The 15,683-nt window shown below is 43.7% G+C and overlaps 2 protein-coding genes across 13 annotated transcripts in view; one reads left to right on the top strand and one right to left on the bottom strand.

Moving 5' to 3' along the window:
* col18a1a (collagen type XVIII alpha 1 chain a) overlaps positions 1 to 2,249 on the bottom strand; it is a 73,822-nt gene extending 71,573 nt beyond the window's left edge. The window contains exons 1-2 of the mRNA XM_062456326.1: positions 2,112 to 2,249; positions 1,948 to 2,021 (exon numbers count right to left, since the gene is read on the bottom strand). Coding sequence (XP_062312310.1) covers positions 1,948 to 2,021; positions 2,112 to 2,122 — 85 coding nt within the window. The 5' untranslated portion in view covers positions 2,123 to 2,249. The remainder of the gene's footprint in view (positions 1 to 1,947; positions 2,022 to 2,111) is intronic.
* A 6,175-nt stretch (positions 2,250 to 8,424) lies between these two features.
* Positions 8,425 to 15,683, top strand: part of obsl1b (obscurin like cytoskeletal adaptor 1b) — a 31,853-nt gene continuing 24,594 nt past the window's right edge. For 5 of the 12 annotated variants that reach the window (XM_062456312.1, XM_062456308.1, XM_062456310.1 and 2 more), the window contains exons 1-7: positions 8,426 to 8,712; positions 10,353 to 11,480; positions 13,443 to 13,712; positions 13,892 to 14,152; positions 14,394 to 14,705; positions 14,906 to 15,172; positions 15,287 to 15,562. In XM_062456312.1, the coding sequence (XP_062312296.1) occupies positions 10,466 to 11,480; positions 13,443 to 13,712; positions 13,892 to 14,152; positions 14,394 to 14,705; positions 14,906 to 15,172; positions 15,287 to 15,562 (2,401 nt within the window). In that variant the 5' untranslated portion in view covers positions 8,426 to 8,712; positions 10,353 to 10,465. Of the gene's footprint in view, positions 8,713 to 8,852; positions 9,000 to 10,352; positions 11,481 to 13,442; positions 13,713 to 13,891; positions 14,153 to 14,393; positions 14,706 to 14,905; positions 15,173 to 15,286; positions 15,563 to 15,683 lie in introns of those variants that run through there. The other 7 variants (XM_062456309.1, XM_062456306.1, XM_062456313.1 and 4 more) reach the window with 4 other exon arrangements.

Below are 15,683 nucleotides of genomic sequence, written 5' to 3'. Positions count from 1 at the left end.
CTTTCTCAATGAAAACACGAATAGATCCACCAAGAGCAAAGAAATACATGCTTGGCAACAGTTTATGAAGTTGGTTTTGCCCTATTAATAACACTTCAAGCGTGCAAATGACTCTACAGATGTCACAAGCAAAAGGGAACCACGGGATATTGGAAACCATGATGTTATGATGATGATGTGATGCAAGAATACAAAAAAGGTTTGGCCAGAGCTGAAGCTGCTGTTAAGTGTCTTTATCAGGCCCCATTCCACAAAGGAGTGGAGGAATGGAGGCAGATGTTGTCAGGGGCCAAAGCTATCAGGAACAAGTCAACAGATTTTTTGACAGGTCGATCTTTGCTCGAGACCTCCTCTTCTCGGTGGTTGCAGTTTGTCATTACAGTATTCACAATTACCGGTACAATGAATGGACTTGAGTAACGGCATGCAGTGTCACTTCAAAATGTGGAAACAAACTATCAAAAGACCAACTTAGCAAACTGAACATCTGACATTTTGATGCATTATCTTTTTGGATATATCCCTTTGATAGAACATACCAAGAAGAATGTTGTCCATTCATATTAAATGAATAATAAAAAATGAGACACATGCAGCACTGTATCAAAATGAGTATGTTCTCATAGGAAGTGAAAACACTTTGAAAAACAAACGTTTAACTGCAGCCAGTCAGGCTGTGACCGTGTTCATCAGGCCAGCTCGTCTACTGCTCTGCTCTGCTCTGCACGCGACACGGACAACATGTCTGCTGTGATTTTTAATGCAGATTCTAATTCAGCCATTAATGAGCTGGCTGGGGTCCCCGTACACCTACCTCGCCGTCCCCCCTCTTTAAAATATTTCCACCAATGTGTGACATTTCACACAGTGCATAAATCCTAACTGGATAAGACAGTACAGTTTAAGTCCAAATTGTTTCCAGACGTGAAATTACTCAAGACTGTTGTTGTTTCCCTTAAATGTGAATGTTCACCTGACATCCAGAAGATGGAGATGAAGACTGATGACCCCTGGAAGCAGCACACATCTCTCCCCTACATCTACAGCTTGTGACACTTCCATCCTACAGTAAATGCAGTTTATACCCGTCACTGCAATATCCATTAATAAAATATTCATGACACGCTTCTCAATTTCCCATGGCATATCATCTGACAACTGCACAATCAACTGACAAACTTTCTATTGAATTTATATATACTGGAATGCAGCGTTTAGGTTGAAGGATGAATTATAAAGTGTGTGAGGAGTGTTGTGTTCTCCAGCCCACCTCCCTACTGCACTGTGCTTTACTCAGCTTTCAACTCAGAACCCTCTGGTCAGATAACGAGCAAGATGTTGAACAAACACAGTTGGAATGCAGGTTTCTGAAGGAAGACTTTGGACTTGAGACGTTTTTAAAGATCGAGCTTTAAAGATCAAAGCCATTTGGGTCACTTCAGAGTTAGTCATACACTGCTGGTCATTTGAGATCAACGTCACTGTATTGTGGCCTAATTGTACTCTATGCTCTTTCGTAACTGAAAGATGACCTGCTAGATTGTCATATGAGATGCCAAACTAAAATGTGTTCAGGTGACAGTCACTGATTTAGTAAAGGATGCAAACAGAATGCTTCAATTTTATATTCAAAAGAACGTTGAACGTTGCTCACAAGCGTGAGCCAGTGTAAAAGGATCATCCGCTCAATGTTAACCATGTTCTGTTGTGCACGATGCGACCAGGGAAGAAGTGCGACCATCACATGAGAGAAGGATTAACTATCCTAGTGGAATCACCACCGCGTGTGGTCATTCGTAAAAATAAGTGCCGGTTGTTTTAAATGAGTGTAAAACTGAACAATACAAATCTCTTGCCATCTGATTTGTTTGAGGAAACTCCAAGAAGACGATAGACTTATAATTTAAAGTATAAAGGCTTCATTGGCATGTTCTGATTCCTGCTTACCTGGCCATTGCGATGCTGTTGGAGTCACCAGAACCAAGACGCAGAAAACTATCCACTCCAACCATGAGGAACACCTGCAACGAGGTAGCACATCAAATGATCGTCAACATCTTTCTTCGATTTCTTTCAATTTCTGCTAGCATGAATTGTTGCAAAAAAAATACCTGATTTTCATCTTTGCTTTTTAGTTGTGACGGTGACAGGGTACATGGAATATTTAGGAAAATAAGTTGTAAAACTTTTCCCAGTGTTCTTGGTCCACGAGCGGTGCTCCGCCAGATGAACAGCTGATCAGCGCTCTGGCGGCCGGCGGCGGGAGCGACGGAGACTGGCCGATATTACCAGACACAAGGGAATCCCCCTGGGTCCTAACGCACACATCCACACTCTCTGATTTCATGTGTACGTTAAGGTGTTCAGAATACTTGTTCAAGTGTTTTAATCAGTGTCATTGACGTCGATTCAATTACATGTTTTTCGTTTGTATAATGAATATCAAACAGATATGTAAGCCATCGTTTAGTTAGTTTTCATGTTCGATATCAAGATGGCCCATATTTAAACTGAACGTTTCTTGTCTTCTCTTACCATGGGCACAGTTTCAAGAACCTCAGTTATCTCAAAATTAGATTAAACTATTAATAAAAGAAAGTGACATTATTAGTAGCAGTTCTCTCCGTAATACATTTAGTGTTGTTGTTGTCAACATGAATCTGACTTTCCTCTTTGATGACTGAATGTTGAGTTTGGGGGTTAGAATCACATACATGACCCTAGGCTGTGTAAACTCCAAACCTCTGCCAGGACATGCACTGTCATTCATACACTCAGTCCTTCCATGTAAAACCCATCGGCTCTTAAAAATGAACTTGACACAGGAAGGATCACGGTGTTGTCTTAACCTTGGTTTATTTATTCAGGTCTTGCTTGAGCAAGAGAGAGGTTGGGCCCATCTAGAACAGACCACAGTTCACACATGAGGGTAATTGATGTTCAAATAGATGTCAAGCTGTTCCTGTTGTGTGTCAGTCTTGGGTTTGACCTGAGAATGGGGGGGGGGGGTCTGGAGGAATGTGTCCATTGATAAGAAACATCGCACTTGTTCCGTGAGTACACCGGTACTTAGGAATGGTTTGCTGGACCCCATGTTAGTTTCCTCAAGGATCACAATGACTCTTGCTTAGAGTCTTGCTGCTCTTGTTGGTTAGTGGTAACTGATTTAAATTGTTGTACTCGCTGTGAAATATTTTTTACTGTTGCTTGCTTTTCTACAGGTACACTTGCAGCGATTCATGTTGTTTAATTGTAACTTGTTTAACTACATGCTCTTATGGTTCTTCCCTTTGGCACTTATTTTGGTTGTTCACAATATGTGCTTCATGTTTTGGCTACCCGCAATGTTTTTGGGGCTATCTTGTTGTTATTATCAGTGACCTATGCACTTTGTAAAGCTCTCTCTTGGATGTCGCTTTGGATAAAAGCGTCTGCTAAATGAATAAATGTAAATGTAAACATAAGCCTGCACAGAACACAACTGCCCTCCCCTATTATCCAATTACACTTTTAATCCATCTTGGTATACATCACAATCTATATTATATTTAATGATTAATCATCTGAAATCAGTCTGTATCAATGTAGAATGCATTATGGGGTTGCCGCAAATGCTATCTAGCATCTCCCATGTTTTGATGTGAACCAATGGTGGACTCTGACTTTGTAAGAGGAAGGTGCAAACCAGGAAGGTGAAAACAATTCCAACTGTAGAGAGGGACCCGTTATTTCACAGTTTTTGAGATTTGTTTCTGAAACGTTTTTCACAGATTGGGATATTCAACTGCACTTGTCTTCCTGTGGTGCTTTCATGGGTCAGGGTTCTCACATGTACAACCAGCAGCCAGCAGAGGGCGTAGCTGGTCACGATCTGGTGTCTGAAGAGGTCTTGGGGGTTCCTGAGTCTGGGTGACAGAGGTGGACACAAACAAAATGTTCACCTGGAAACACCACTCTCCTAATCACTGTCCCAGACATTTAAGAGACTGCCGTCATATTAAAAATACCATCCAAATCCCTCCTTCCTTAATTCAGACATTGTGTGCATCGAGTAAATTCCTTCCCCTGTGGGGAAATGAGGTGATTTGAGAAGAAGCAGGCCGAGTGGAGCGGTTACTGTAACCTGTCTGTCAGCCCTGGGCTGCTGTTCCAACGTGTCTGCAGCTCACTGGATGTGTGCTCACCCGGCATTCCAGGCTCACTACATTAATACACACTCTACAGCAGGGTTAGATAGAAGAACTGTAAGGAAAAGACATATGGATTCTGCTTTCCATCTAGTTGTTGAACTTGGTGAGAGTGGACAGAAGAGTTGCTGAGTGTAATTATGTGTAGCCAGCTAGGTATGTACTGTCTGAGACATGATGCATTGTCTGAGTCTCTGAAATAAGACAAATTCCTTGTAGTTGAAAGGAGAGATGTGTCTGCTAGTGCAGCCCTCGGGGAGCAAGCCTGTGATGTCTGACACTGAAACATCATGACAACAGAAGGCAGGGATGTGAAGCTATGATGCCGTGCTTTGGAATGTATAACTGAATAAAAAATGTATGTTGTGAGGAAAATCCATCTTTCTCAGTTTTCTGTAGACAATGTTCTAAAGCAGTGTCCTACTTGTTCTTCCAGGTGTATCTAGGTCTGGGGCTACGTGAGGTGATAGGTGACCTGAGGGAAGACAGTGGCCACAATCCCCACCATTGTGGAAATGTGATTTCTTATGAATCCTTTACATGAATTAGAGGAAAAACAGTTAACTGATTACATCCTTTGAGATGTAATTCTGTGTTTCAAATGAGGGCATCACAGTAAACATATTACTGTACCATATTGAAATGAATCGATATTTTGTATGAAAAGTTATATTTGACTTCGATTAAATAGTTGAGTGAAACTCAAATATATTCTCGGTAAACCACAAACTGCCTATGAAAAGACAAAGCACTATTAGGAAAAACACCCAGCGAGCCATGCACAGTTTCAATGCAACACGCTTCACTTGGCCCATCCTTCCACTGCTAGTAAGGTGATATGTAGCCAATGACCTCACAGCTAGGCAGTCATTCCTTAAAATACTACTCTGATCTCAGTTTGATAGGTCCTCTGACCGTAAAGGAATTGACATTGTAAATTCTTCCTAGTCCTAAGGCACTGTATGATCCCATCATAACCCGTGCTAATTGGGGGCAAGCAGAGTACACTGTAACTGCAGTCGTCCCCTGTATAAAGAAGAACGCTATTACAAACTATTACACACTCTCTCCTCAGATCAGATGTCACTTGAATGTTTCCTTACAGTTCTATATACAAATCCGTTTGAAGGACTTTCACATTATATAACTACTATCAGGCCCTTTTACACATCCTGCTCTGTTGATGGAAAACTCAACGAAGCAGTAATCTGTGGTGTCTGCAGTGGTTACGCCACATCACTAAATTATCAAGCGTATGTTAATATTTTCTTTCTGATGTTTAGTAAATCAACATTATCAGTTTATCAGGTCATGGGGTCAGGGTTTGCTGATGTTGGTACCACCTGTGTTGATCACTACCTTACAAACAGTTGGGTTAGAGTGGATCCTATAAACAGAGTCTGCTCCACATGATTTCTGACTGTTTTCCACCTAAAACCACTTGACACCAACAAAGGAGATGGCTGCAGTGGGATGTGTGTTCAGATGAGAGGCATTCTCCCTGACCAGCCCAGGCTTGTTCAAACCCCACACTTGGCTGCTCTCTACAGCCACAGCCCTGCTTCTGCGTGCCTCTGTGAAGCCTTGTGTTTATATTAAACTATTCTACACAAAAGAGCAGCATCACAGCATCTCCATGCTCTCTAGATTAGACAGAATCTGTTTGTCCCTTTTCAGAAGACATCTGGCTGTAGCTTCAAACTGTGTGTATGTGATCATGTGATCAGGCTGGAAGTGTGGTTGATATTAGAGTGGGTGAGCGTGGACAGAAGGGAATGATTGATGTGATTTTCCACTTAAAGCAAGTAATGAATTTTTCAAAACACACAACAAACCACACGTAACACACATATTCACACAAACACGCATACATTTCAATTCCCGTATGCAAGATTCTAAGAATCTTGTTCAGTTTGAATAATTGTGAAATAAACCCACCATTGACCTTTAACTACTTCAGTTGTCCATTTCCATTCCTGTTCTCCCAGGGGACTAGCTAGTCCTGTTTTTATCTGCCACCTAGCAAGGACAATCTCAAGCTGTCACCTGATATCCTTGGCACTATAAATCACAAGAAAATCACAAGAAAAGGCTGTCTGGCTCTATAAATACCAAACACTGACATGAAATAGTAATTATGGAGTTGATTAAATTCCCACAATCATCCAATTTAAAGTAACATCCAGAATTGTTTCCAAAGACGTAGGCAATGGGGCACATTTGGCCCAGTAAGATTTTGATAATTACATGTGTGTACCCTGTAGAACAAAACATATCCACTAGGTGGTAATGAGGTGTTTGTTGTTCCAATGAGTGAGTGAGTGATGATAAAGTGATAAAAAACATTGGCGACTAAAATTAAATTCATATTGCTTCTTTCCGCAAATGTTTTTAATGTGTGTTTAAGGTTTAGGTCTCATTCAGTTTCTATCTTGTCTTGATGGGCATTCTTATGACCCAGCTACTTATTTAACACCATAACATACCACATAATTTTTTTTTAAAACACATCTGAAACAATGCATCAAAACGACATGTTCCTGTAGATATAACGGAAGGGATTAGTAGTATGAAGGGCAGTAAATCAACGTTGTGTAAATGTATTCAGTAATTTCAAGGGCAAAAAAAGACCAATTAGGTACTAATGAGTGTGTATCCATCAGGTACTCCACAGTTGCCATGAGGACCGTCCTTCTTTGATGACTTCATCTCCGGCACCCATGGGGATGTAAAAGTCTCCAAAAGTGTAGCTAACCGCCCATGTTTGTAGCTGGGGAGCTAGCTAGCACCAAGTGCTTCATAACCAGATAGCCAGCTCGAGGTATGAGTTAGATCAGATTACTTCCAACAGCTGAAATCAGAGAGGAGGGAGTGCGAGACATGAGCCACTAAACAGCTGAGAGCACTCTGCTCAGTCTTCAGCTCACGACCACACCACAGTCGTACAGCGAAAAGTCCACGCCATGCACATGCTAGTGTACCCCAAACTGAATACTGTGATCGATAAGGAATTTTCCTCAGTCACTGGATCTCAGTATCTACAGAGTTGTGCAGGCAGCTTGAAACCACATGCTGCTGTTTTACTATAATGCCAAGCACTGTGACGGATGTGGGGCAGATGGCTGAGCAGTTAAGGAGTCAGGCTATTAATCAGAAGGTTGTTGGTTTGATTCCCGGGCCGTGCAAAATGACGTTGTGTCCTTGGGCAAGGCACTTCACCCTACTTGCCTCGGGGAGAATGTCCCTGTACTTACTGTAAGTCACTCTGGACAAGAGCGTCTGCTAAATGACTAAATGTAAATGTGGTGATCAAGCCATCACACCGCAAACATGTATGACCCTGTGTTAGGGCATCGTGTCAATGGACCATGTGTACAGAAATACAGTTGCAATGGAAAGGCAAGAAGACATTGGAAAGCTGTACTTTACGGAAAGACTGTGGAAGCTTCTTTCATTTATCTCTGAACCGAACAGCTAATTATCACTGGATTGTGTACACGTATGTTTTCAATAATTCAGACTGCCTTAAGTTAACATTCTTAATGAACCGTATAACAAGGGTGGAGGGATCGCATGAGGATTTAGAGGTTGCAGGTTCAAATCCCCTACAGTACTGTGCATCTGTTTCTGATACATTTTGAGTTGTAATATTCTAGCTAAAACATGCTTTTGATGTGCCTTTTCAGTCCTGATATGAATTCTGCTCCTGAAAAACTTGTGTGGCCTTGAACTTGACTCTGTAACAGGTGAGTTGGGGTCCTCTCCTGGCTTCACCCCACTAAACATGTCCCTGGATCAAGTCGCTTAGAAATGAACTTAATCTGTTAAGCACACAGTGGCCAGCCGATGAGAACCTCAATTTATTGTGGATGCCTGCCATATTGGCATCCACCTACTGATGCTGTTTAGGCTGGTGATTATTATTAATCCTTTTCCAACTTCTGTAGACGTAACCCTGGCGAATTATCAGAGGATGATGCTGACCATATGAACGGGCCTTAAGCATTTTCGGTGCCCAAAAAACTGCCCTTCTCCTTAGCTTTTATTACAAGGTCTCAAGTCGAGTGTCCGGAGCGGCCATCTAAATCTATATTTAGCCCATCCTAGCAAGTGAATGGAAGCACCCGACTTATCTTCACTGCTGTCATCGAGGCAGCCAGTATTTTTAGGGGACAGCAGCAGCTGCAAAAGCATTTAACGGTCCTCCACGAACAATGACACTCAGGGTGTCTCAGGGCTGAACGCCACAGAGATCAGGAGACTGCTCTCGAGTTGAGCTGACTGAAAAGAAATCCCGCTATCTTTGGTTCTTGGATAAGACCGGTAGCCATCTGACAAGATGGATAGATAGCAAACTCGGTTAGCGTTTGAGAAGATTCGGGATTCCGGTTGGACATTTTTAAAGAGTCGATCTGTGTGTGACGTTACTCAGCCAGTTTGGACTGCTGAGTTTGCCTTCGCGGCTCAAAGGGAGAGTGCCAGAGAGGAATGTCTGTTGACGGTTGCTCCTGGGCGCTGAAGAGAGGTAGGTCATGTGAGGGGTACGCAAAGCAGCCCTACTGGGGGCAGGGGTCATTCCAATTAAACTAGACGAGTAAACTTAGGGGTTAATCTGCTCTCCTAAACCTCCGGTGGGAATAATTAAACCACTTTCAACGCTTTGTACTCAAGGATTTAATTAAATGTGTTGTGGAGACTAATGGAGCCATGGTCACGACTAATGTTGTAACTCGTTTTACTGTGCTGTCCTAAGGGAGGCTGATATTTAAACTCTTTTTCTGACATAGACCACTTGACCATCTTCACATTAAGGTAAGGAAGATGTCCTTACAGCTTTATGTGACTGAAACACTTTTTTACATGTAAAAAGAAACTAAACAGTTGTCAATTGGTCTCTAAATACCAAAACATTTGTTTATTTATTTTAGTTCTATGTGAAACAGAACATACAAACATGTTATCGTAGGAAAACAAAGTATGAACATGGTTCATATGGTTCTTCCCTTTGGCACTTATTTTTGGTTGTTCACAATGTGTGCTTCATGTTTTGGCTACTCGCAATGTTTTGTGGCTATCTCGTTGTTATGATCAGTGACCTATGCACTTTGTAAAGCTCTCTCTTGGAAGTCGCTTTGGATAAAAGCGTCTGCTAAATGAATAAATGTAAATAAATGTAAATGTAACATATTGTTACAGGCATGTTGATGTCTAGCCGCTCTATTATTACATATGTCAGTGGGACGGGTTCTGCATTAGTGTGGTTGTGAGCTGATACACAAAAATACACGCTTGCTGTGTCCTGATGGAGGAACGAGGTTATGGACATCTAGCAGGGTGTGGAATTATGCTAGCTCCAGATCCACTTGCATCAGAAGACCCATGCATCTGTCTGGGTTCTCTCCAGGAGCACATTACCTTCTGATAGATAAATGGTCCCTGGTAATCACAGACATCTCTCACAGCACACCTCCAGCTGCTGCAGCCAAACCTGAGAAGCCAACCAAAAAATGAGAAAATATTAAATTGAGAGCGACACACTGTTCAATGCTGTGAGGAGAGGATAAATCAGGACTAGAAGGAATGAGCGAGGAGCACTGCTATGGGAAAATGACATAGAAAACCACTTTTAACTATGACAGTAAATTCTTTAATAGGCCTGCCAATACAGAGTGAGGGAGGCTTGGCATATTCTGACAGCGAGGTCCCTTAGCTGTGCGACTGGGAGTTAGATGTGTTTGTGTGAGCACGCGGGTTCCAGGGTGAGCTTTGTGATACCTGACACATGCCCTCTTGCAGGTCTTTATTTAGGTTGTACTATATTAAGCACTTTCCCATTGAAATACAGCACCAGCTGTTGTGGCTGTGTGTTGTGGCTGCTGTGGAGATAGGTGCTGGGCACTCCTTTACAGAGGAGCTTCTTTCACACACATCCTCCAGGGTTTGATTTGATAATGAATCCAAACAGAACAGAATTGTTGTAATTGTGCGTAACACTGCTAAATGACTAAATGTAAATGTATGTATATTTTCCCCGACACTAAAGACCCAAATGTGGCACTGTCAACCGTCACATAATAATTATGAAGAATATGATGAATCAGAGCTCAATGATGGAACCAGAACAGGAAGCCTCCTCTGACGATGTCTGTTTGTGTGTTTTTCTAGAACCTTGTACAGTGAAGAAGAGGACAGCTCTGCGCCAGTGAGGTCGAGAGGGAGAGACGGACTGCATGCCTGTTGTCTTCCTGGGGTGAGGTGAGGCTGGCCTGCGAGCAGAGATGGATGTGTTTGGGGGTGCTCCGCGCTTCTTGGCGTACCCACGCCCTGTGATGGTGCAGAGCAGCACGGATGCCATGCTGAAATGTCAGATCGGAGGCGATCCCAGACCGGCGGTAGTCTGGGAACGCAACAATGAAAAGATCGACCCTGAGGGCCGATACCGTGTATTTGAGGACGGGAACGTGTACAACCTCATCATCTCTGCTGTGACCGTGGAGGACAGCGGCCAGTACATCTGCAAGGCCAAGAACAGCATTGGGGAGACGTACGCTGCGGCCACCTTGAAGGTGGAGGGTGAGGCCCAGGAGATGGAGCTGCGCGAGGAAAACAAGCCTCGCTTCCTCATCAAGCCCCTCTCCACGCGCGTGGGCCGGGGCGAGGATGCAGTGTTCTCCTGCAAGCTGTGGGGCAACCCTCGCCCCGAGGTGGTCTGGGAGAAGGACGGAAGGAAACTCAACGAGATCTTCGAAAGCACGCACTTCAGCGTGGGGTACCAGGACGGCGGTTGGTTTCAGTTAAAGATTTTCAAGACTCGTGCACCAGACGGAGGAGTGTACACCTGCAAGGCCAGAAATGAGTATGGCGAGGGGTTGGCCGGGGCGGTGCTGCTTGTTGACGCCGGCCCCAGTCACGAGGAGGAAGGGAACAGGAACGGTTACACCAACGGTCACTGGAAGGCCCACCAGGCCAAACAGAGGAGCGGCAGGCAGGTAGCCACTCGCCTCAGGGAGGACACCGTAACCACCGCGGCCAAAGTTAAAATGTTTGCCGTGACAGAAGGAAAGCATGCCAAATTCCGCTGTTTTGTGACGGGGAAGCCCAAACCGGAGATTATCTGGAGGAAAGACGGCAGGCTGATCTTGTCTGGAAGACGCTATCTGTTGTATGAGGACAGGGAGGGATACTTCACACTAAAAGTTCTCTACTGTAAGCAAAAGGACAATGGAGTTTATGTTTGTGCTGCTTCAAACACTGCAGGAAAGACTCTCAGTGCTGTACACTTATCTGTGAAAGGTAAGTTACATGTCAGATGTGAGTCTTATATAGCCTGGCTCTGCCTTCCTACGTACTTCCGCTGAATTTTCATTTTGCTTCAGTACTAGGTCTGGGCTTTCGGTATATTAGTCATTTTTTTACAGTAACATTTTTAGCGGTCCAATCAGCGAACAGAGGGAGTGGCTGAGAACGATGACATTGAAGTTGCACCCTAGTTTGAGTTGTAGTTCAGTGAGAATGGTGCAAGTAAAGCCATTTGATCTGTTGTGGCAATGCTGCCGAATATCCAGAAGTTAGAGCCGGAGCAAGAACAATCTTTGCTGAGTTTTGTTGGTGGCCATGATGTTGTGGCCCTCCTCCCCACGGGGTTCGGGAAAAGTTTGATTTTCCAGCTAGATCCGTTAGTGGTGAAGGAGTTGGCTAAGGCGAATGCTAGCGATTGGTTATGGCAGATCCAGAGTGGCTCTCAGCAGATCCAATAGTTTTAAACTTCAACAGAGTACCAGCCTTCAAGGACGTTAACGCTTGTCAATGGAGCGATCCCAGACTCTGTACAAATGAAATGTATGAGAGTCTGGTTAGGACCAGTCTAAGTCTTATGTGGCATATCAGAAATCTTATCTTAAACTTAGTTAATATGTCATTGTCAATCACCAAAATGTTATTATTTATATTGCCAAAGAACCAAACATTAAGCTTTATGAACAATTTTCAGTAGGCTGCTGCTAAATCAATATGCTAACAAGCCAATTAGCAGGATACATCCAGTGCTCTCCGTCGCCAAATTCTTTGCCACCTCCCACTGTAAATCAATCCCTGATCCACTCAAGGGTTAATCATGTCTCAATCATCTGAAACTTTACCGGATGGATTTCTAAGTCCCTGACCAAGCTAAGCTTCCAACTGCAGAACGATGTCTGTAAAGTCACTTAGCTTATGAAAGGTCTGAGGGCAGCCCATGTGATCGAAGTCTCTCGAGAAGGGATCATGTTTCGCACATGGCCCACAATAAAAGTCCAAATTTACAGACCTTTGCTGACCTGTATTAGATACGTCTGGAAAGGAAAGTGTAGAATGTACAAGTTGAGTTACAGTTATCACCTTGATTTGAAGTAAAAAAAAATACAAGTCAAAATGTAAACGTTTGAAAAGCTGTTTTTGTCCTCCAGAAAGGAATTTTCTAAAACATTTTAAGGTTAAGATAAGACCATGATAAGCTAAATACACAGAGGCTCCTAAGTGCAGTTGAGATTCTTTCTTTTACAACTGTCTGGTAGCGGTCGATGGTGTCGGTTACAAACAGTTTATTTCCTATCTAACGCTCCATGTGTTAATGATCTTACCATACCTTAACTAAATGAAGCTACGTGTCTCAAGCAAATCTGCTCATCTTGTTTTCTTCACTGGTATTTACTATGAAATATATTACAATTCACAGATTTTAACATAATTTAATACCAAGGACCTAGATCAAGTGCTGTTGTCATTTATTTTTAGAAATTCCCACACAATGTTTACACAACCCCTGGTGAGTGTTCACTTGAGCAGACATCACAGCATTTGGTTCCCCAATGCAATCTGAGGAGGCAACAAAATTGTATAACGTATTAATGAAAATGTTAACCACAGGATTTAAATCTTTCTGTGAGTTTGGACTGGCATTTATTGGGATATATTGGAATATTATGACTTGTTTTACAGCACACTGAATTGAAATATACTTCACTCCTACAGATATAACAAGTTATGGTTCCAGGTTTATTTTGTGGCCCACCATGTCAGAATAGATTAGAATAGATAACTGGCACATTTCAAAGTACATTGCTCAAATCTGATAAACAAAGCTACTACAAAAAATAGCTTTTTTTCAAATGAAGGCAGTAAGCTTGTCAACCAAACACTTCCCAAGACAAAGTCGTCATTTAAATTCTTGAATAATAATAATAACATGATACTATTCTTCCTACTTCCTGTCCTAAGAGCCGCCTGTGCGGTTCAAACAGCCCCTCATCGATCTGGAGGTGTGGGAGCGCGACCTGGCGGTCCTGGAGTGTGAGGTTCCCGAGGACTCGGTCCCCATCACCTGGTACCTGGAGGACAGGCGTCTGCAGCCGGGGGCCAAGTATGGCATGGAGGAGTGGGGAACGAAACGGCGACTCACCATCAGAGACATCGGAGTGGATGATGATGGGATTTATCTCTGTGAGATGCCTGATGGAGGGAGGAGCATTGCAGAGGTCGCCGTTAAAGGTGAGGTGTGTGGTTGGGCCTTGCATTTCCCATGTTGAAGTGTGATGGTGTGGTGGAACATACCAGGATAAGGGTATGAATGTATATGGGATGTGAATATATGGATTTTATTGCCAGACTTCAACTCTATTCTTCAGCACAGCTTGAGTTCAAAGTCCACTTCAACTGTTTCTTTCAAGGCACAATCATGCGCAAACTTCCACGAAAAGTGGATGTTCTGGAGGGGGAGAATGCTGCGTTCTGCGTCGAGGTGGAGGAAGAGGAGATGGACATCCACTGGTACAAGGAAGGCACAGAGCTGCGAGAGACACACCAGACCATCCTGAAGTCGTTTGGTAGAACTCACATCCTGGTGTTCGTCAACACCACCCCCCAGGACTCTGGCCTCGTCACCTTCTTTGTGGGCAGATCCAAGACGTCCTCTCAGCTCAGAGTAAAAGGTGAGGGCTCATTCTGTTCATGTGTCCATGCTATCTTGGAGAGCAGAATGTTACAGATGGTCCCCTGTCAATAGACGGATTTAGAATATAATGTGGTATAATACATTATGATTCAATTGTGAATATGCTATACAATGCCCCCTCCAAATGAACAGTAATCCAACACATTAAGATTAAAGTCATGTCTATCAGAAAACCGTGTCTATTAAGCCAATAATCCCTGTATTTCTCCTGCTCCCAGCTGCTAGGCACTGCCCCCCAAGCTGTCCCGTGGGGGTGCAGATGAACACGGAGAGGGCCAACGCTGCTCTGCTCTCCTGGGTTCCTGCTCAGGACTCCAAGAAGAACCCTCCCTCAGGCTACGTGTTGGAGAGGCAGGAGGTGGGCACCGGATCCCAGGAGTGGCTGCAGTGCCTGACCACAGACTCGGCCACGTCGGTGGAGATCCTCGGCGACAGCGTTCCCTGCGAGGCCGACTATCGCTTCCGCATCTGCGGCGTCAACAAGTACGGCCGAAGCCCCAACGTGGAGTTCCCAAGAACGGTCCACTTGGGTGAGAAACCTTTGTGGAAATGTTTTCCGTGTGGGGTAAGAGGGCCATGAAAAAGTATTTGGGGCTCTGCAATCTCAAGTATCTGGGCAAATACAGTGTTTTCTGAATATACATAAAACACATGAACGTCACACCATTTTGGGGGGAGAAAAAATAACACTTACGAATGACAAAGGAGCCTTCTGTATTTTGTATTACAGTGCCTGTTGCCAGGATACAAGCCCCTCTACAAGATGCGTTGGTGCCAGAAGGGCAAGATGCCTGCTTCTCCATCGAGCTGTCTGCCTCGGTTATTGGGACTTGGTTCCTGAACGGCACTCAGGTTCAGGAGGACGAGCGCTTCTCCACAAGACGCTCGCGGACACACCAGTCTCTCCGCATCCGAGTGGTACGAGACACGGAGAATGGGGCTGAGATCACGTTCATAGCCTACGGGATTCGAGATTCAGCTGCCCTGTACATTCAAGGTACGCTTGAATTGTTTGTTTTTAATTAGAGATGTCAAAAAATCTATGTTTTGATTTGATGTGAGTTTGAAAAGTTTGTGTCACAAAAAATTGCTCTTTTTATGACATTTGCAGCTCCTTTAGTGAAGTTCACACCACTGTCAGAGATGGATCGTAATAAATTTGTCGAAGTGGGCAACCCAATTGTGCTTTACTGCGAGCTCTCAGACCCAGCTGTCCCAGTACACTGGTACAAGAATGGGGTGGAGTTACACACAGAGGAGGGGCTTCACATCCAATCAGAGGGCACCATGAGGAGAATCGTCATCCAATCAGCAGAGTTCTCTCACTCGGGAGTGTATTGCTGTGATGCCATCGACGATGTCATCAGGTTCAATGTGGAAGTTGAGGGTGAGTGGCAAGTGGTTCATGTTGAACACATCTCATTTCTGTCAAGGTTACTAACACTCTTCCTCTGAAACCCCTCTGACCTGCTTTCAGTCTAAGTATGTATATATTTGATCACATTTGA

Source organism: Osmerus eperlanus, chromosome 3, assembly GCF_963692335.1.
Source record: "Osmerus eperlanus chromosome 3, fOsmEpe2.1, whole genome shotgun sequence".
NCBI lineage: Eukaryota > Metazoa > Chordata > Actinopteri > Osmeriformes > Osmeridae > Osmerus > Osmerus eperlanus.
This window is presented reverse-complemented; position numbering and strand designations above follow the sequence as displayed.